General features: G+C 30.7%; 1 protein-coding gene across 2 annotated transcripts; it reads left to right on the forward strand.

The window, feature by feature from the left end:
• The first annotated feature begins 3,899 nt into the window (after positions 1–3,899).
• Positions 3,900–22,151, forward strand: LOC106466830 (puromycin-sensitive aminopeptidase-like). Of its 2 annotated transcripts, none has more exons than XR_002612285.1 (17): positions 3,900–4,097; positions 5,088–5,172; positions 6,446–6,645; positions 8,095–8,202; positions 10,712–10,912; positions 11,662–11,758; positions 12,751–12,899; positions 13,879–14,043; positions 14,634–14,738; positions 15,745–15,900; positions 16,286–16,364; positions 16,905–17,041; positions 18,003–18,137; positions 19,269–19,488; positions 19,730–19,872; positions 20,616–20,756; positions 22,020–22,141. XR_002612285.1 is itself a non-coding variant. In XM_013927132.2 (17 exons), exons 1-16 carry the CDS (start codon positions 3,963–3,965, stop codon positions 20,649–20,651), a joined length of 2,151 nt encoding a protein of 716 aa, XP_013782586.1. In that variant the 5' UTR covers positions 3,902–3,962; the 3' UTR covers positions 20,652–20,672; positions 22,020–22,151. The 2 variants fall into 2 exon arrangements, 1 of the variants encoding a protein (XP_013782586.1); XM_013927132.2 differs by having other exon boundaries at positions 3,902–4,097; positions 20,616–20,672; positions 22,020–22,151.
• The last annotated feature ends 306 nt before the right edge of the window (positions 22,152–22,457 follow it).

A 22,457-nucleotide genomic window follows, 5' to 3' on the forward strand; every position in this document is an offset into this window, starting at 1 on the left:
CAGAAGGATATGCCTTGGAACAACGATTTGATGAACAATAGCCAAATCCTCTGAAGCTGGCACATCCGGTGGTCTCCATTTTCCCATAAGCACACCATTTTTGAAAAAAAAAAATAACCATTTGGAACTTTCTCCAGTTCATCTTTTGAGAGTGTGTGTTTAAATAGTGAAGTGATCTGCAAATCTTTTTCTTCTTCAGTGATCAGTTTACTTTTAGTAAATTGAACTTCACTAGGTGAATCAGATCCTTCATGTCCGTCGTTGTCCCTCACCGAGGTATTGTCAGTAGGACGATCATTCACAAGATCCCTATCGGATCCAATAAATGTCTGAGACAAATCTATAATATGATCCTCTGAATCTACGCTTATTATTTGTTTTTGGTTTAATTTCGTGGCCGAGCTCGGGTCACAGAACACGAGGGAAACACGTCGGGATTCTCCTCAATTACAACATCATCTTTAGATGAAACAGTGATCGGCTCATTAACCATTTTAGGTTCGGCAAGAAAAATTGTCTGGGACAAATCTATAATATCCTCTGGTTCTATGTCTATCCTTTGTTTTTGGCTTAATTTCGTAGTCTGAGCTCGAGTCACAGAACACAAGGAAAACACATCGGGATTCTTCTCAACTACAACATCATCCTAAGATGAAACAGTGATCGGCTCGTTAACCATCTTAGGTTCGGCAATAACTTTCCGCCAGCCATATCGTTTCCCACTAACAATGATACACCATTAATTGGCAGAGTAGGTCTTACCCCAAACACAACTGGTCTCGAAACTAGATCCGATGCTAAATAAATATTATGAAAAATAATAGTAACAAAACTACCCTCAATACCCCGAGCAATAACAGACTCACCAGTGGCAGAACTCGAATCTAAAAGCAATACACCTTCTAACAACAATGATTGAGTCGCCCCAGTATCACGTAGAATACGTATAGGTATGGGATTGCTAGTGTCATTTGTCACAGACACAAAGGGTCTAAGTTCCTCCCTAATCACGCCAGCCTTTATATCAGTGGCCAAATCAACAATATTGGGTGATCTGGTGAAACTACGTCCATATGTGGACACAAACGCACTGGGTGTTGCCTTCTTTTCCTTCTTCTTTTTCAAACCCCAACAATAGGACATAACATGACCAGGTTTTTTTACAGAAATGGCAGACAGGCCTTGATTGTTTTAAAGAAGTTTTTATCCTTACTGTCAAATGATTTCGAACTAGAGGAGCTGGAGTTTTTTGGAAGAATCCTCAACGTTAGTGGATTGAACAGATACAGGTTTTTTTGAGATGGTAGGAATTTCTTTTTATGAAAAGTGGTTTGTTTGTTTGTTTTTTTAATTTCGCGCAAAGCTACACTAGGGCTATCTGCGCTAGCCGTCCCTAATTTAGCAGTGTAAGACTAGAGGGAAGGCAGCTAGTCATCACCACCCACCGCCAACTCTTGGGCTACTCTTTTACCAACGAATAGTGGGATTGACCGTCACATTATAACGCCCCCACGGTTGAAAAGACGAGCATGTTTGGTGGGACGGGGATTCGAACCCGCGACCCTCAGATTGCGAATCGAGTGCCTTAACCACCTGGCCATGCCGGGCCTGAAAAGTGGTTTTATGTGTTAAAGTGTAGTCATTGGAAAGAGTGGCTGCTTTCAGCTTTCTTTTCATCCAAGTAAGTTTTGAGGACGTCACGTGCACAACGTTTAAATTCCTCGATTAGACATATTTGTCTTAGTTTGTCGAAACTGTTGCTATATGCATAGAATTGCACCATCAATCAAAATAAACCTCTTTTTCGGGGGCAAATTCCATATAAGTTTGATTGTCTTGTTTGCGATAACCTCTAAACTTTTGGCGATAAGCTTCTGGTACCAACTCGTATGCTTTGAGAATAGCTGCTTTAACCTTCGTGCCCGGCATGGCCAGGTGGATAAGGCGCTCGACTCGCAATCTGAGGGTTGCGGGTTCAAATCCCCGACCCACCTCGCCCTTTCAGCCGTGTGGTCGTTATAATGTTACGGTAAATTCAAAACAAACCATTTAACCAAAATATAAAAGTAAGACCTAAATACAGTTTAACTGTCTCCCTAACTTTAGCATATTGAGGTAAGAGACCACCGTACGTGCTATAGAATATATATATATATATATACACACACACACACACTTATACGTAAACGAGCCTAGGCCTATTAGAAAAACTAGGGGGTGGGAAGTGTGATTACAAGAGGTGGTAGTAGTATATAATGCAGTCGCCGAGGGACAGTTTCAAAGAAATAATATTCTCGAGCGCAACTTTGCATCAATGGCTAAACACCCCCTCCTCTTTTATTGCTTTTTCAACATAGGGCCCCTAGTGGTACGGCAGTAATTCTGAAGACTTATAATGTTAAAAATTGGGTTTCGATACCTGTGGTGATTATATTACAGCATAGAACATTAGATAGCTCATTGTTTTGCATTATGCTTAACAATAACCAAACGAATTCGACATAGGCATTTTTACATAATGTATAAATCAAATTATAAAAAAAATTAGAGGAGAGGGGTGGGTATGGTGGATTTTAATCCTAGGTATTCTACTAGTAAATATTACCACTCGGTTTGTCACGCTATCAGGTAAGTATTTCAAAATTAATTTTTTTGTATTAGTATTATATATTCTAACAGTAAGTTTTTAATTAAAGTAAATGCATAGTATTATAAGATTATACTAGGTGTTAGGTTTGAAAACAAAGTATTTGAAGGTAAAGTAATATTTAGTATCATCAAATAATTTAGTTAGGTAAATTACAACTTCATTAGTTTAGGCTTAATAAATAACATTATAAGTTAAAAAGTTCAATTATCGTATCAGTATCATTCATCAAGCTTTGCACGGTTTTTATTCTATGAGTTATTATCAACAATCACATTTAAGTCCTTTTACATTTCCACTAATGTTTCTCATTTCCAAGAAGTACAGTAATTTGCTTTTGTTTTTCATACACCACGTACTCCATTTCTGAATATTAAAACTCATTTTTAGTGTTCTTTCTCTGTTAATAAGGCTGTCAAGATCGTTTTCATTGAGAAATATTCTTATTAGAATAAACTCTCCCCAGCATTTTAGAATCATCAGCAATGTAGATATATCTACTAAAGTATCCAAATCATTTCATAACAAACATTAATTGATAGAATGATAATTTTTTACCTATTTCTTTTTGCTTTCTAGTGCAGTTCGGGTCTCTCACCACTTCTTAGCTTTTCCAGTAATTTATAAGCATCTACTGTACTGATAATCAAGCTGCATTATATCAACTATGATAATCTAATTCAAAAGCATTGAAGAATTAGTGGAAAAAGAAACCTCATTCTCGAAGCAAGTTGAGTTTTATTTATTGACTGCTAGCTTTCAGGATATCTTTCTGTTTTTACAGTGGCTAGATACCTGACAGTTGGGATTCGTCTTTAAAATCCTAAATACCCTGAAGTCCAATCAAGCTGATGAGCTACAAAAACAATAATAATAATAATAAGTGATAGTGATAATTTCAAAAAAATTATATTATCACAAATTATATATATAATATAAATTATCATGTTGGAAGCTTATCAGTATTTATGAGCGTGAATTATGGACAGTTGGGTATGTAGTATTTTGAAATTTGTTCCTGGTAGCTTGTAGCAAACACATATGCTGATCGACACTAAAGATGAAAGATGATTGATATTTATTTTTCCAATGCAAAATATTTATTCAGATCATTTCATCGAGCTCAAAGACAGATCATTCTCATAATTTACTAGTATTCATTCTCTAAGTCAAGTGAGAAGTGATTGTAGCTCGTCAGTATTCAGATTTTTGGACTGCCAGGTACTTATTATTTGAAAGATCATTCCTGGTTGCCAGGTGTCTAGCAATTGTATTCTATTTTAGTTCCAGGTTTGAAGATTCAGACAAGTGAAACATGCCAGATTCTACTTCAGTTTCCAAACCATTTGAACGACTGCCTACAAGTGTACTTCCAGTTCACTACAATATCAATTTCAGACCTGATTTGCAGAAACTTGTGTTTGAAGGTCATGAAACCATTAAAGTTGAGGTAAAAAAAAGTATTGTTTTGAATTTTATTCACTTTTTACCTGTAACTACAGCAATTAAAAGAAGAAGTCTGTGTTGCTGTTGGATATTTTCCAACCTATCACTCTGAATATTCCTTTGAATCTAATTGATTGAAACATTTGCAACTGCTGTTCTAGGTTGTATGGTATGACCTCTTACAGCAAATAATGGATAGAATACAAAGACATATAGTTTTATAATATTTGTTACATGACTTTGAGATGGTTCAGTGGAATACTTTATGAATTAATGCAGGAAAAAGTGAGAATGTGATATTTTAGTATTTGTCATAATGATGAAATATTCTGTTAATAAGGACAGTTTTAATACAATTATCAGATAATTTTATATTTGAATAGTAAATTAGTGGAAGCATCAGACTTTGGCAGTGATGTCTAGTGTAACATTTTAAATATTTTAACAATATTTGATTGTATTCTTTTAAGTAATGAATTAAAGAAAGAAACTGAATTTTGTTAATGTGGACTTGTTTGTAGGTGAGCATACGGTATTTCAAAAAGACAAGGTAAAAATGGTGTTTATGCTAATAGAGTACAGGGATTGAAATATAAAATTTCAGTTGTTAAAAAGGAGATTATACATAAAGATGTTTGTTTCTCAATGCCAAAGTAATTAATAACTAAATTTAAAGTACTAGTAAGAGAGTTTTTGTTTAAATATAAAACATAGAAAATTTATTTATGGTAATAAAGTGAATTATTGTTTTTTTTTCAAAGTTAAATGTAATTAAAGTACTTAGAGAATAATGTTCAATTAATTGTAACGAGTATGTGTGAGCTGGTATCATGTATAAATCAGCTTAAAGACAACAAAAATACAGTGTTAGGTGTTTAAAATATAAGCTTAATAATAATTAACAAAAATGAAAGAATAGCATCTTACAAAACTACTTAGTTATAAAATGTATTTCCATTTTAATACATTTTTTATTTTTAACAACCATGTGAAGGTAAAGAATGAGACATCTGTGGTGGTTTTAAATGTTTTGGAGCTCCAAGTGAAGCTGGCTCGCTTCACTAGAGAAGATAAATTAGGTGAGTGCTTGCTAATTGTTTGGTTGGTCATATGAGCTCTGATTGTATTTTTGGTGCTTTGTTCCTCAGATTCATTGTTTTGATTCCTATTACATAAAAATGTTTAGATTTTTTTTTCAGTGCATGTTGTTTTATAAATATTTAAGTGTTTGAATTTAGGTTGTATTTATTTGTTGTGCAAGATGAAAAAAAATAAATGTAATAAAACCAAAACAGACATTTTCTTGACATAAAAAAAGAAATTAATTTAGTCAGAGTAAAGTTTTTCAGATTTAGTTTTAATCTGATTGGAACCAAATTTGAGAATGTCTCTTAGTAAAAGTTCAAAACCCCTTATTATAAACATATTATCTTAAACTATTTATTAAATTTGTACTAGTATCATAATATCCAAATTCAGCTTGAGGTAATTTTTGGTGATTTTGGTTAAAAGTAGTTCCATTTTTATGATTAGTGTATGAAGAAATAAGTGTCTTACTATTTATTTTACAGTTGTTTAGGAAGGTTGTGTCTTGCTTACTAATATGGCAGAAATCCTAATCACAAGTTGTTGAAAATTTTTATTTTCCAGAGACTAAAAGTAAATTAGATTGAAGTGAAACTGTATTATAGCATTTAAATCAGGAAGATGGAGATCTATAAATTTTGCTGTAATGAATAGTCCAACTTGATATTTGATAATCCTTTGAGAAATGTTTTATATCACTTACTTTTGGAAAATCAGATCAAGTATTAGAAGTTTCAATTATATTCAGTGTTTTTCATTATTTTTTTGAGTATTAGCATTGCTTTCTTGCTGCAAGAAAACATGTGCATGTTAAATACTTGTTGAGCTTTCTTAATTGCATGCTTAGGGGATTTATTATTATTTTTTTGCTGATGTGCTGGTCTCTTGAAGAAAAGCTGTATATATATTTTTGTTCAGTTCAAATAACACTTTTATTGAAAAAAAAATGCTGTCCATCATACAATATGCTTACGTCATTATCAGGACTTTGTGTTCTAGCCTTCTTCAGTGATATTGGTTAAATGCTATATTGTATAAGCTCAGTATTAGTGAGTTTGAATATGAATTTATTGTATTGAATTATTTGTGGTGATTTTCCATCACATTCTACTGTGCTGGATAAAAGTTCACTGACACCATCCTGGAGTTCAACACAAGAAGGATGAAGAAGCTGAAAATATTGGTAATTTTTATTGTTTATTAGTAACAACAAACCAACTTTCACTTTTAATTCCTAAAAATACCTACTATTTCTTTTCCACCAAGAACAAAATGCTACAAATATTAAAGTATCTCAAGATGATGAAAGAGTGATACTGACCTTTGATCAGCCTTTGACTGTTGGTAAGGGTGAATTGTATTTGGAGTTTTCTGGAGTTCTTAATGAGAAGATGAAGGGGTTTTATCGCAGCAAATACACAACCCCTGAAGGTGAAATACGTCATGCAGCATTGACCCAGTTTGCGGTATGAAGGTTTTTAAAAAATCTTATATAAGCTGGTAAGATAAGAACAAAGGCTGATGTCAGTTTTAAAAGTATAAATTATGATTTGTTAATATCTTTGAAAAATCAACATTATGTTATTTAACTTTTCTTTCTTACTATTTACTCTCCCGTATTGTACTTTCCATGCTTGTCCAGTTGGATGTAAGGGACATCACAAGGAAATTGTTTAATCAAACTAATATCAAAATTGGGATGTGGACTGTCCTCATTTCACATTAAGGTCAACCACTTTAGAATAATAATTTGTGATTTTCTTGGTGTAGGGAGGGAAAAAAGTATACAAAGTATACAAAAGTATATATCGTGTATATCCAAGATAAATAAAAAATTGGGAATTTAAAAACCTGCAAATAGAGATAATGAAAAAGTAAGGAAACAAGGTTGGAGATACTGTAGACATTGTTTACTCAAACTACAAGCCCCTATTTTGGCTCCATGCTGTTACCTAGAATTACATTTGGTGGTTGTTTTTCATTTTAATATGTATACAGCCTTAGCAGTCAATAGTAAAGGTTTTAAAGTGTTGTTTGAACTGAATCTTTACTATTTAAGGTGCTTTTTGCCCAAATGTTTTACTACGGTTTTGTCCAATTTCTTGTACAATATCATGGTTCATGATATTTCTGTATATCTTGAATCCTTAGTTATACCAAATAAAAATTGTGGTTAAATCACACCCCTAGACAAAGAACCATAGAATGGAAAACAGTTTACTTTTCAGTGAAAGAATATACTTATAGATAATTTAAAATCCCAAATTGTTCTTGAAGCTTAATAAATAAAATAATTAGAACATTGTAATTAAGCATTACTATTTGTGATAACTTTTTGTTTATCAGGAACACAATTTAGAAAGTCAAGCATTTCCGAATAACTTAGATTTAGATATGTGTAATGAAGGTAAAATATGTTGAGTTTCAGTGTATGTATTGTATTTAGTTTCAGTGTATGTATTGTATTTAGTTTTAGTGTATGTATTGTCAGAGCATGGCTGACAAAAATATTTTGCTTAGCTACTCTTTTGGGCTATTTGTGGATGATAATATATCATTAGTTATCTTTTAGTATTTCAACTGATGAAGACATTTTGAAGGAAGAGACTTTCATATACTTACAGTTTATTTAGTTAACATTTTAATTACAAAATCTGTCATATAATTGTATTTCTTTGCAGGTATTAAAGTCATAGGTAATAATATTTCCTTTTTAATACTTGGAATTATCATGAATATCATTAATATGAAATGAAAATGTTCATATAACTTAGTTATATAATTCAAAAACTACATTTTCAACAGAAATAACCTGATGATAAGTTACAATCGTTAATACTTTGTAAGTGCTGAGTACCAAACAGTATTTTAAACACTGGCATATAAATTGTATTCTTGTATTCCGTACAACTTAGCCAACTGATGCTAGACGTGCGTTTCCGTGCTGGGATGAACCTGCTTTGAAAGCAACCTTTGATATTTCACTCATAGCTGCGAAAGATCTCGTTACTCTTTCAAACATGGTATGTTTTTTAAGGAAAATGTCTTGTAAATAACAATCGTAGTAGTGTTTTACCAAATGTTTTTTTTTTACCAAGGTTTTATATTATAAATTCATGCAGTCATGGCTCCCAGTACAGAAATAAAGAAATACAGAAAATTTTGTAGAGATCAAATGTTTTGGCTATTTAAGATTACTCCGTGTGATAGATTAAGGTGAAATGTCGTGTTTGTATAGGATCTATGTGGAAACTCTGAAGAAGGTATGTGAAACTAGTGCTGTTGATATTAGAAGTGGTCAAGTCTAAATTTTTCATAAGTAAGTAATGTAGGGTATGCTCTTTATGTGATACCTGACAATCAGTTTTTGTTTTTCTTGCCAGTAATCTAACTTAAGTACATGTATGAATGTTATCTCCAGAACAGTAAGATACTCTTAGCATAAAGTAGCATTTGTGGATATGTAACTGCTTATAAATCACTGTTTTAGAGAGAGAGAAAGGGGGACTAAACCAAAAGACTTTAATTTGAATCAGACTTCAAACTGTGGTATGAGCAAAGTTATAAGAGGGGACTCTTTTTACTGAGAAATCCAAATTAAAATTGTTTAGCAATGATCAGTTATAGTTTGATGTCAGAGGGAAGAATGGTATCATCGTCAACTTACATCATCTACAGAGAAGCATGCTGAAGGACCAATGCAAGTATGGCCGCTGCATCTCATCCAGTGTTGTTAGAAATCCACCTAAAATTGTTGGTGCTCTGAATGCTAATAGTCACAGGCATAGTTTTATCTATCGTATTACTCAATCAGGAATGAAACCTGCTAGGTAACGACTCATTTTCCAGCAAGATATTGATCTCAAATGTGTTGGTACAATACCAGGAAGAAGGCTGATGGAACACTTGCAACAACGGCATGCATTACAAGGAGTCCTAGTATGAATATTGATAAAGTTCTATGGGCTTATGTGGAAACTGAGAAAGTAAAATAGCATCAAAACAGCTTTACTGAATTTTGAGCAAAATTACAGGACATTTGGAATAAAATTTCTTAATCAAAAAAAAAAAAAGAATAAAGAGATGCACTGCTCTGTTCAAATTAAATGCGTAATATTTTTAACATATTTACTTTTCTTTTGTACTTTCTGTAATAATGTATTTTGCAAGTTGACCATTTAGTTACAATTACTCAGGTTTTTGAACTCTTGTATGTGTATTGCCTGTTTGTTTTCTTAATTATTTCCAGGACTGTATGTTTTTGGAATTTATGATTGGTGAATATGTGAATATATTTATTGTACGCTGTCAAAATTTCCTATTGTGAAGAAACTGAGAATGTGGAAATTATTTTACTGTGTGTTTGATTTTTGTTAGTAATAAAACCAGGATTGGGCAATTGACTGGTCAGATAATTGTCATGTATTTTATTTATTATTTGTTTTGTTATCTTAACTGTATACATTGAATTTTACTTGATTTAAATTGTCTAAATTATTTGAAAAAAAAGTTCATGGTTCATCTCCAGTCTTCCAACAGCAATAAAGCCAGAAATGCATATAATATCGAATAACTTGTTTTCTGTTAATAACATGCCATTATTATATAGTTACATTGTAATGTTAAAAAATGATAGATATTACAGTATGACATAATGTAACGTTACTTGTTAGGTTTCAGAGGGTGAAGAGCATGGACCCATTAAACTCACACATTACATTTTATTAATATATATATATAGTTCTGTACTGTTTGGATCAAAGACTTTCAAAGTTTGTTGGTAAGGGTGTAAGGAGGAGGAACTTTGGGGAATAAAGATTAACAAAAGATCACCAATTAATACTCTTATATTTATGGTATTTAAAGCAACTTTTATATTGCATGACTGATTAAAAACAGGTGGTCAATTGACAGACTTGCCAGTCTTGGGTAAAACATGTTATGAAGGCTGTTTAACATAATAAAATATTCAATAAACAAAAAACGCTAAAAATTATGAAAGGCAAAAAAGGTTAAGGCAACAACAAAATAAAAAACTTAATTAACCAATTATGACAAAATGATATTTACAGCATTTATTTATTTATTACAAACTGATCTTCACAACATAAAACAGTTGAAAAACGGAAATAAAAATTATGCTTTAAGTTAAAATTGTAAATAACAGTCATATTAAATACATTCTCTTTTTTAAATATTTCATAAGACATTTTTTTGTTAATTTTCTATTGAAACTATAAGTTGAGACATCTCTACTTATCAAATCCTTTTAATTTCTAAAACTGTATCAAGCTGATTTGAAAAAAAGGAACCTTTGTAATAATATTTAAACTGGTCTGTTGATCTTTAGAAAAATTGGAAGCCACTGTTCTGTGGCACTCCTCATTTTAGAAACTTGTAATAATTATGGAACTTTAATGCCAAAGAAAGTCCCATGATGTTGACTAAAGCATAGTTAAGTGTCTAGTTTGTTCCTTATGTTATGTTTTAAAACCTCATTATCAGTTTTATTTTCTTTACTGTCATCCACAGAACATTGTTAGCAGTAAACCTGTAGCCACAAATCCTGAACTGAAAGAAGTACAGTTTGCAACCTCTCCAGTTATGTCTACATATCTAGTGGCTGTAGTGGTGGGCGAGTTTGATTATGTGGAGAAACAGTCTGGTGATGGAGTACAAGTGAGAGTATACACGCCGGTTGGGAAACAGGAGCAGGGAAGATTTGCTCTGGAAGTGGGTTTTAAACACTTATTTCTAAACTGTTTATTCGCATATTGCTTGTAGGTCAATGACCTTGTTTATTACAAGATACACATACAAGTCACACAAATATAAAGAAACGTATTATTAATTTTGCAATAAATCCCTTTAATTACTGTTGGTGTTCCCTGTGCACTTTACATAGAAACTGAATGATTTTACACAACTATTTTGGTCAGTTCGGTCACAAATTTGCAATATTCCAATCTTTGCTGGATAAATCAAAACAGATATCAAACACTCTTCAACTTTCAAGAACAATTCATATGAGATCACTTTCTTGAGTTTATATTGAAGCTATATAAAAACAAAGTCACAAATTTGCACTATTTAGCCTTCTCGCTACTTACACTGTGCACTTCTGGTGGCATCCATATACTGCATAACATTCAGTTGCTGCACTAAGTGTAAAGAGATCACTTTCTTGAGTTTATATTGAAGCTATATAAAAACAAGTATGAATTGTTCTTGAAAGTATATCTGTTTTGATTTATCCAGCAAAGATTGAATTCGTTCTCAACTTTCTTTAAGGTACTAATAATTATGGAATTTCACAAGTTATGCAATGAAACATTTTTTCACTTCTAAGCTTTTATGCATTAGACTAAGAGTTAGCTGTGTTTTAAACTAATATCATTGCATTCAATAGTGTGTAGAATATAATGGTAATAAAATATAGGAAAACTTTAATTTTACAATATATATTTTATACTTTAAACTAGGTTGCTTGCAAAGCTGTATCTTTCTACAAGCAGTACTTCAACATAGCTTACCCATTACCGAAAATGGATTTGATAGCTATATCAGAATTGTCTCCTGGTAAGATCTTTGAAAAGGAAATTGTAAAACTTATTTTAGAGTTTATATATAGTTAGAATTTTCTGACTGAAACGCAGAAGTCTTTACCAATCAGATGATCTGTCCAAGAATTTAATTTTAAATTACGTAAATATGTTAGCTTCGTAATAGATGTTATGATTATTTTAATAATTTGGTGTATTTTCTGAAGAAATGGTGTTTACTGATAACATTCAGACCTGACTCTTTTTTTTGCCATCATGACGTTCACAATTTACGCAAGTAACTTTATTATCAGTATATGTCAGCGAACTTGGCATTAAAAACATGGTTTATAATTCTTAGTTTAATAAAAGAAATATTAATTCTAAGTTTTGGTTACTGCTATTTACTAACAATTAGAAACAGAAACTGTACATAATTACAACTTAGAATCTAAAATTTGGACCTCCTACCTTCTTGATTTCCTGAGATACTAATAAGTTTTTAAACTCAGCAGAGAAGCCCCTCCTTTCTCTCTCTCTGAGAGTAGTTTCTTCTGTACATAAATCTGATAAGACTTTGTTTAGTTTTCCTGCTGTAAACCATTAACTGTATAACTGTATTTTGGTGCTTCTAACTTTTTAAACCAGTTTATAGTTTACACAGAAAGCCTGATAAGGTATGGTAGTTTTAGCTATATTGTAATATATTTTTTGTGTTTTAAGATGCATATTTGAAAGTTACATGAATTCTCTTTTATTTTTTTTTTTGGATACAAAAATCTCTGAAACTTGATGAGGATAACAAAAGAATGATTAAAATACTGAGGATTTTTCAATTACCATATATATTTTAATTTAGTTTCGAGGATGGGACAGCCAAGATGGACCAATAGGTCCTATATATAGCCCTATGTTGTCCCAAAACATTGTTATATATATGTGTGTATGTGTGTGAATTTTTTTTGTATAAATTTTTGATGTTTTGTTTGGTAAAGTGGTCTTAACAAACACATGATTTACATGCTTTAGGTGCCATGGAAAACTGGGGGTTAGTCACCTATCGTGAAACGTGTCTTCTTGTTGACCCACAGAATACCTCGGCAGACAGCAAACAACGGATTGCACTCATAGTTGGCCACGAGCTTGCTCATCAGTGGTTTGGTAATCTAGTAACCATGGTGAGGATTAATTTTTATTATTTACACTGTGGGATATTTGTAATTTTAGTTTGACATTTCAACAGATAACCATGCAGAAAAGTTATTTTAAAAAGGTTTAAATAAAATTTCGTGTTTTACAATTTATTTTCATACTTACTGTAGTGGTCTACACTGAAAAATGAAATTTAGTTGTGGAAGGTTCACCTTACTGCTGTTTTGAGGGAAATTTTTTTTTCTAAAACAGTATAAGTAGAGGGTATTGTTACATACTAAAAGTTGATAATGGCTGGAGACGGCTTGAATGGGTAATGAAGAAAAACTTTAATATAAGTTTAACATTCAAGCCGTCTCCAGCCATTATTAGTCTCAAAGTTGGTTCGTGTCGTTGAACAAGTAGGGTGTTTCAACTACAAGAAAAAGAGAAAGCACTATGTGTACAAGATATTACCATGTGACATCTCCTAAGAATAAGTCAACAGCTTAAAAAATAATGTTCCAGCTAATTTACCTGAATTTCTTTTGAATTTTTATCAGTTTTGATGTAATTGAAATAAGGTTCAAAATATATGTAACACTCTACTTGTTTCAAAAGGTCATTGAAAATTGTTGCTCTAACACGGAAAAAAATCACAAGTTACACATAGTAAACAGAGAATGCAATTTTATTTCTTTAAGTCTCATTTATCTAAAACAATCTTGATGTCTTGTGTGTATAGTCTAGTCTCTATTACATGCTTGCTGAGAAATGCTGTTAAAATATTTTACTTAAAGATGGGTTTTATATCATACATTTTTCAACTAGTTAAAACTTTTAAAAAAAATAACCTGAATGTTTTAACTAAAATTTTTAATCCTATCCAAATAGCTAGTATTTAATAAGATAAGTCTATTTGTAGGGCTGTTAAACATGTTTATAGTAACATAACACTTGAAAAATTCTTTACGTTTGTTTTAAATTAACTTCTATTTAATGTTTTATTTTTGTGAAATATTGCAGGAATGGTGGACTCATCTTTGGTTGAATGAAGGTTTTGCATCATTTATTGAGTTCCTGTGTGTCAACCACCTGTTTCCTGAATATGAAATTTGGACTCAGTTTGTGACTGATGTCTATACTCGTGCTCTGGAGCTTGATGCTTTGCACAACAGTCATCCAATTGAGGTGAGTTAGATTGGCCTAAGTAAATGGTGTTACTGCGTATGAAGACTAAGATCTGAACGTAGAACTTGGGTTTTAATCCATTCCAACCACTGGCATTATATAAAACATTTCTGTATTTGCATTCATAAAAATTACTAACTCAAATAAAAAATGTATGTGAAACACAGACACTTCAAGTGTAAAACATGATATCATTTAAATCACCAACTTACAAATTTTCTGTTGTCAGCAGATCGCATGAAATCCTTTAAAATGTAAATTGGTGTTTTGATAATTGTATAAATAAGTGTTATTTTGCAAAACATTACACTCCTGAGGATGACGCAAGATATACGTCGAAACATGTAGAGTGTATGAGATTGTTTTCCTGTCACGTTGGGGATTTAACACTTTTTAACTTTGTACAGTAAGTTATTATTTTAATAATTTGGAGACTGGAAAAAATATCATTTTATTGAATTGTGTATAAAATAATCATTGTTTTTAAATAAAACTTTTTAGTTTTCAAAATTGAACATTACACACGTGCCAAAAAAAAAAACATCTTGGAATAGATTTGTTTGTTTATGAAGAGATTGTTTTATCTGTAGGTTCCTATTGGCCGGCCATCAGAAATTGATGAGATCTTTGATGATATTTCGTACAACAAGGGGGCCTCAGTCATTAGGATGCTACATCAATTTTTAGGAGATGAGGTAGGAGCTTAGGATTCCAAATACTGTTTACCTCTTGGTTTTAGCTAGCTAAATACTAAGCGTATGAGATCAAAAGTAGATTTTGTTTTTCCAATTGTAAATAAATGTGAAATCAAAACGAGATAAAGAATTGCAAGAGATTTCTATATTCTGAGCTGAATCGGTTATGGGTGTGTTTTGCAGGTTTATATCTTCCCTTGATCTTTATTATTGTAACATTTTTTTTAATAAAAAATTGATATGCATTAGCAAATACAGTCATATAACTTTTTTTAATGGTGTGTTTATATTTTAGCCATAAGTTCTAGATCAAGGTAGATAGATCATCGAGAACAATTCATTGATAAGAATTCATTTTAAATTGAATCATAAAAAAAGTACATGACAACATTAAATTTTGAAAAATTCTGTCTTTTGCATGATCTTCTCCACTCCTGCAAAATAACTATAAAAAATGTATATAGATTTTATTAACATTTCTTTTTATTAAGTAATTAACAAAAAGTACAAATTGCTAACCCTAATTACATCTTGTACTCCCTGCGATATTTTTTAGTTGGGAAGTAGAAATATTTAAAACTTTCACCATATGGAATATACCTGCTAATCTGTCATTTTTTATACATTTGTTAATTATTTTGTACTTAAATAATTTAAAAATGGTGTCTTTTTATGTAGGTGCTATCAAACAATTTTAAAATTTAAAAAACTGGATTTTGTTTCTAACATTTTTTGTTTCAGGTTTAAAATGAATAAAATTATTAAAAATCTGGTTCATGATCAATCTTGTAATCATCATACTATGTGATGACTGATTTACTTGGCAGAACACTTGGAGACAAATAAAATTATTAAAAATCTGGTTCATGATCAATCTTGTAATCATCATACTATGTGATGACTGATTTACTTGGCAGAACACTTGGAGACAAATAAAATTATTGTGACCAATTATTGCATAAATTTGTCTATTTAAGTTTACTTGTAAACTCTGGTACTTCTTTAGGTTTTTAGTAAAGGGATGAACACGTACCTCACAAGACACATGTACAAAAATGCTCAAACTGAAGACCTGTGGCAGGCTTTAGAAGATGTTAGTCAAAAGCCAGTTGGTGCCATTATGAGCTCATGGACAAAACAGAAAGGTTTTCCCGTGATATCGGTATGTTTTACCAGAAAGAGAATTAATTTTTTCACCAGTAAAACCAAATATTTTTAGTAACTGCTTCATTTCTCTACAGTATTATTTTCTTTAGGACCTGTACACTAAAGATGTGTTATTGATACCCTAATGCAAAAACTAGGACAGGAAATATGAGATTGTAATATCAATATTGTATTAACTTATTGCAGAAAAAAAAAGCTTAATTGAAACTGTTGTATGAGGTATTTAATTTGTACATGTGTGCCTCTTTAATTGTAGGTTAATGAAAATTGTTATTATAGCCCAGAGTTTGCTGTTTTTTTGTTGTTTTTTTTCTTCTTTAAATCAAACTGTTGTGAAAACTAAAATGAAGCTGATATACTTAAAAATATTGGTTTTATAGGTGTCATGCAGGCAAGATGGAAAAAATAAGATTCTTTTTTTGAGTCAAGAAAAGTTCTGTGCTGATGGAAATGCTGAGGGTAATAATTCTTCTCTTTGTGCATGACATATTTGAATATTTATTGATATCTCTCATTGTTAGAAATGTGTTATTTAATGTATCCATACTACATTGAAACTTGTACATATGTACATGACAAAAAGAACTTGAATCGTAGAAACCAGTACCTATCATAATTTCATAGAACTATTAATTATGTGCAAATATGTATGTAGTGTATTAGCTAATTGTTAAGACATTCTAACCTAAATGACTTGCCTCTTTTATCTTTGTCTCTGACAGAGTATATAATTGTGTTGTTGTTTTTATTTAGAAATTAAGAGCTTTCATGATGTTTAATAATGGCTGGAGATGGCTTGAATGGGTAACGAAGCAAAACTTTAATATAAGTTTAACATAACAGCAAGTGTACAATGTTTCGACAAGGTTTTGTCATCATCAGGTACAAGGTGTTAAACTTATATTAAAGTTTTGCTTCATTACCCATTCAAGCCATCTCCAGCCATTATTAGTCTCAAAGTGGGTTCCTCTTCATCGAATTTCCTACTGTTTCTCCTAGGGGATAACCTGAGATGGCTTGTACCCATTAACATTACAACAGCGAGGTCACCACAACAGATAGTGAAGCAGGTACTACTAGAAGCTTCATCTATGGAAGTTCTGATTGAGAATGTAGAACCCAACGAGTGGGTCAAGGTAAAAGTTTATTTCATTAACTTTACAAGGTGATTATTTGGTACTGTTCTAATGTTGTGTAGATTACATTTTGTAATATTCTTAAAATTGTAAAAAATTACCGTAGAAGTATAATTTTGTAATGGAAAATAATTACTTAATTTTGTCAATTCTTGCAGTCCAGCAAATTAAATAAAGAATATTTTAGTTAGTAAGCATGTTAGACATGTATATATGATCACACCAATACTTTATAGGCTTACTTTGAATGGTTTTGTATGTAATGATATGATAAAATATTAAAAGAAGATTTAAATTTTTGACTTAAATAAAATAAGTTACAAAGAACAAACAACCTTAAGAAGTTCTTGGGAAGGAGAATTTTCTTTTGTTTCTGTTATATTTAAAAGAATGCTTCTGAAACACATTAATTCTTCTTGGGTGCACCACCAACAAGAAACTAAATCATATTATATGTAAACATCTGAATAGGACCAGATATAACCCTAATAAACTCTTGTCCTTCAAGTTTATAATCTAGATGTTTCTAAACTCTTATGAAGTTCAAAACAAATGTTGCACAAAAACGTAATCATCATTTTCATTAACGTAGTTTTACTGGAACTTGTTGTAAATAGATTTTTCTAACAAGTAAATACTTTATTATTAATTCACTAAATACAAGCTAAAATTAAATACAATACTTCAAAACCAATAGCATTTGAAGAACAGAAAAACCTGGAACACATTATCATTGGGCACCATTTGTTTTTTCTATTATGGTTTCTGTTAAATTCTATGATACATTTTATGTATATATATATGCTTTATCCTATTCTGGGTACATTTAATACAAAGTGAATGTATACAGGTAGTGTAGAATCTGGATAGAGGAACCTTTTTTTGTGTATACTTTTGCTTTTTCAAACACAGGTTTTCGAGATGTACATGAGGCATGTAATGTTAACCTTTACTCTTACAGATAAACCCTGGAACTGTGGGTTACTATCGCACTCTGTACACACCAGACATTCTTGCTCAGCTTCAGCCTGCTGTTGAAGATCAAACTCTGCCTCCATTAGACAGACTTGGATTGCAAAATGATTTTTTTGCCTTGGTTTGTTGATTTGCCAATTTTATTCTAGACCATTAAATATTTTAAAAAATTATTTTAAAATTCACACAAGTAACTCTGTAATTCTAGACCAGTTTAAACTCCTTGTACAGCTTTTTCCCCTTGTAAATTATTAAAAATGTTAATTAATTCAGGATTATGTTGTTTCTGTTTATAAATTATAAGGCCATTTAGTGGAAAAAAGTTTCTGTGAAAGGATCATAATAGAACATGAAGTTACTTTATTAGTTAATTCAAATATACTTCACTAAGGGAGAAAGAAGTTAAAATCATAATCCACTTCAAACATAAAATTAATAGCAAAAAACAACGAATAAAGTCAAATTTATACAACAGAAGTTGATTGAAAGTAGAAAATTTGTTCACTTTTAATTGACGTTTTTATACTTGTATTATATATATATGTCTTTGTAAAAAATAAGATTTAAGTATACAAATTTGTGTAAGATAATTGAAGCTAGTTTTTTCCTAAAAAGGATGATTATTTAATTAAAAATTTATAAATTATGAGGTACTTTATAAAAGTGTATTTTTTATGATTGTTGTAATAAACTGTATATTATTATTTGATAAAGCATGAGAAGGTGTTTATAATGTGTTCTGTTTATACAGCTAGGAAGAAGTGGACCTTGGAGAGTAGCAATAAATAATAGTGTTTGTGTTTGTTTGATATCACCAAGCTATCAGTAGTATTACATTCATATCACTTAAGAATCAAATCAAAATCTTTTCATTGTTGTAACATTTTTTCTTTATAATTTTTATGGGGTGTTGTAGAGGATGCAATTCTGCTATTGTCTAAAACATTGCTATCGGACAACTAAGCTACTGTAGTTACAAAGACTCCTATTGTATCTTAAATTTTGTATTGCAATTAATTTTTGGTGGAATATCAAAAAAAAAGTATTTATGTGTGTATATATATATATATATATATATATATGTAAATAGTAGTACATCAGATCTTGTCCCCAGATTTTTAGAAATAAATTGTTTAACATGATATTCTAAACTGTAAGTACTTGAAAGATAATTGGGATTGGCCATTTATAATTTAAGGTGTTCTTTTGTTAGACTTTACTTTGATATTTGTGGAATAAACTTTTTGCACAGGTTCAAGCAGGACGTGCATCAACAACTGAAGTATTGAAACTTATGGAGGCTTTTATCAGTGAAACCAGCTATACCGTTTGGTGTTCCATTAATGCTTGCTTGGCCAAGTTAAACATGCTACTATCCCACACAGATTTTCATCCTCTGTTTACAACTTATGGCCAACAGCTGCTTGCCAAAATTCATGCAAAACTTGGCTGGGAACCTATAAAAGGAGAACGTAAGGATTGTAGTTTCAAACGAACAAATTTTTTTAATTTATTTAGTTTTAAGTTTGTTAAATATGTGGTTTAAGATGGGATTATTTCATTGTTATCATCATGTAAGAAAACAGTATGATTTGTTTATGAAATGTGACATCTTTATGGCTAAAACATAAATCATCAAATTTTTAACTACTCTTTCACTTGTTAATACGTATCACTTTCATGAAATTTCAACAATTTTTTTTGCACAACTAGATCACTTGGACACTTTGTTACGGAGCTTAGTAATTGGACGACTCGCTGCTTTTGATGAAGAATCTGTTGTGAATGAAGCTAAGAAAAGATTTGAAGCACATGCTAATGGAACCAGTATTCTACCTGCAGATTTAAGAAGTGCTGTAAGCAGTTATTATGTTTAATAAACATGTGAAAAAGATTATTCAAGCAGTCTTGAATTAGATTTCTTTTGGACATGTTTTGTGCTTGGTAACCAATCTTTACTACAAATACTTAATTAAAAATTCAGATTTTTGTTTACAAAAGACTTGTAATGCTTTCTGAAAGGTTGTCAAATTTTGTGAAGATACACTTACTACATTAAAAGTTACAGTAACCATGAAACTATTCATACATGGTGGTTTCAAGGTTGGTCATAATGACCTAGTCCTTATAGAAAAGGTTAAAGTTTCCACCTTATTAGGTTATTAAATCTTGATTGAGTACATTTTGTTAGTATTATAACTATGATATAGTAAAAAAACCAATATTTCATGCAGAAATATAATACTAACTCAAAAATGAAAACTTCCAGTCACAAGTATTTTTACTAATGATTTCTGTGTGAAATATCATCAAATAAGGCAGCTGTATGTAAATTCTTCACTGTGGAGGTGTTTTGTACAAAAATAATTCAGACATATAATATTTATATGACCTTTTATGTCAGAGTTTAAGAAAATCTTATGTAAAGTATTTATATTAAGCTGTGTATTTTGTTTGAAAGCTAAGAATATTCATCATTTTAACTACACTTGATAATACCAGTATCTTCAATAATTATAATAATCATAGAATCAAGTTAATTAAAATTAATAATAATGATATGTATAGTTTGTAATAACTAGACGTTTCTCTGTTTAAGGTTTACAGGGCAGCAGCGAGAAACGGTGATGACTGAACATTTGAAACTATGTTGAAAGTGAGTAGTAAATCCTGTTCATAAACATTATCAAGGATAGCAGTGAGAAACAGTGATGACCGAACATTTGAAACTATGTTGTAGGTGAGTAGTAAATCCTGTTCATAAACATTATCGATGGTAGCAGTGAGAAACAGTGATGACCGAACATTTGAAACTATGTTGTAGGTGAGTAGTAAATCCTGTTCATAAATATTATTGATGATAGCAGTGAGAAACAGTGATGACTGGACATTTGAAACTATGTTGAAGGTGAGTAGTAAATCCTGTTCATAAACATTATCGATGATAGCAGTGAGAAACAGTGATGACCGAACATTTGAAACTATGTTGTAGGTGAGTAGTAAATCCTGTTCATAAACATTATCGATGATAGCAGTGAGAAATGGTTATGGCTAAACTTTTGAGACTTTTTAAACTGGGTATTGTAAACAGGTTTAAGCATATACAAAAAATATTTTGTTCTTTGTATGGGAAACTACATTTCATTTTATTAATGTTATATCTGATAATATGTAGAAAATACAAATGTATATTTTAACTTGAGTTTTCTTCAGTAAAGCTTGAAAATAGTAACAACATTGTTACATAAGCTAATTTTAAAGTGTGATAATTTTTATAAATGTGATAAATTCAGTAAGATTATATGTATTTTGTTTAATATTCTACTTGGAGTTTTAATTTTTTAATTTTCATGTATATATAACCACAGTTTATTTTTATATTTCTGATGTATTGAATTGCTAAGCATAGAAATTTAGAGGAAAGGAACCAAAGTTAAATTGTTGTTTATAAATGAATATTTTGTATATGTGGACTAAATATCTCTCTGACCATACTAGTAGATAAATACGGGTATTGTTTCATAGAGTTCTTGCTTACAAAAACATTTCTCTACAATATCTACAATAACTGTTTCTTACAATTTGTGATGTTGTGTTGAATTCATTTGTTACAGTGAACAGACTAAGCAAAAACTTTACATAACTTGATTCTCTTCCTCCTTTTTTGTGACTTATTCAAGTAATTAACATACTTAAATGTCTATTATAAATATTAAGAACTAAATTATTCCTTTTTGTATTGTTACATTACAAAAACTGAAATTATTAGGTATAGAATTAAAATGTATTAAATTGTTTAACCCAAACATGAAAGAAATTTTCAATATGGTAAATACACCAAATATACAGCTAGCTATATCATCAGTAGTTTAAGTTGCAATAAATTTCTTTATATCATTTTCTTTTTTTATGAAATGGATCAGTTGAATTCTCTGACGTATTTCAAATATAACTTGTTTAGTTTTAAAACATAACTTGTTTACATGTTTGACGTTTTCACCAGTTATACAGAGAAGCAGATTTGCACGAAGAGAAAGACCGAATATCAAGAGCCCTTGGAGCAGTACAGGATGAAGCAAGTATCAGAAGAGTTCTGGAGTTTGCTATTTCTGTAGGTTCTTGTTCTCTTAATTTTAATCTGTCCTTATTTGGTACGTAGAGTAAAACTGCAAGATTTTAATAAATGTTTGGTAATAGTTCTTTAACTGTTTTTAACAGTTATGATGAATGTAACCATCACAAATCACCACAGCCAACTGTATTTGTAATGCTGGTGTTACATGCTTTCTCTTGATGTATCAGTTTTCATAGTGAATGTTTAAAGTCATCAGAAGTGTACTTTGTAGAAAATTATTTTATTTGTTAAATTTGGTTTAATAATTGTATAAGATGGGGCATCAAAAACATACTTTGATGTTGCTATCTTTTTTTTATATGGTTC

This window comes from Limulus polyphemus, unplaced genomic scaffold, assembly GCF_000517525.1.
Source record: "Limulus polyphemus unplaced genomic scaffold, Limulus_polyphemus-2.1.2 Scaffold2392, whole genome shotgun sequence".
Classification (NCBI taxonomy): Eukaryota; Metazoa; Arthropoda; class Merostomata; order Xiphosura; family Limulidae; genus Limulus; species Limulus polyphemus.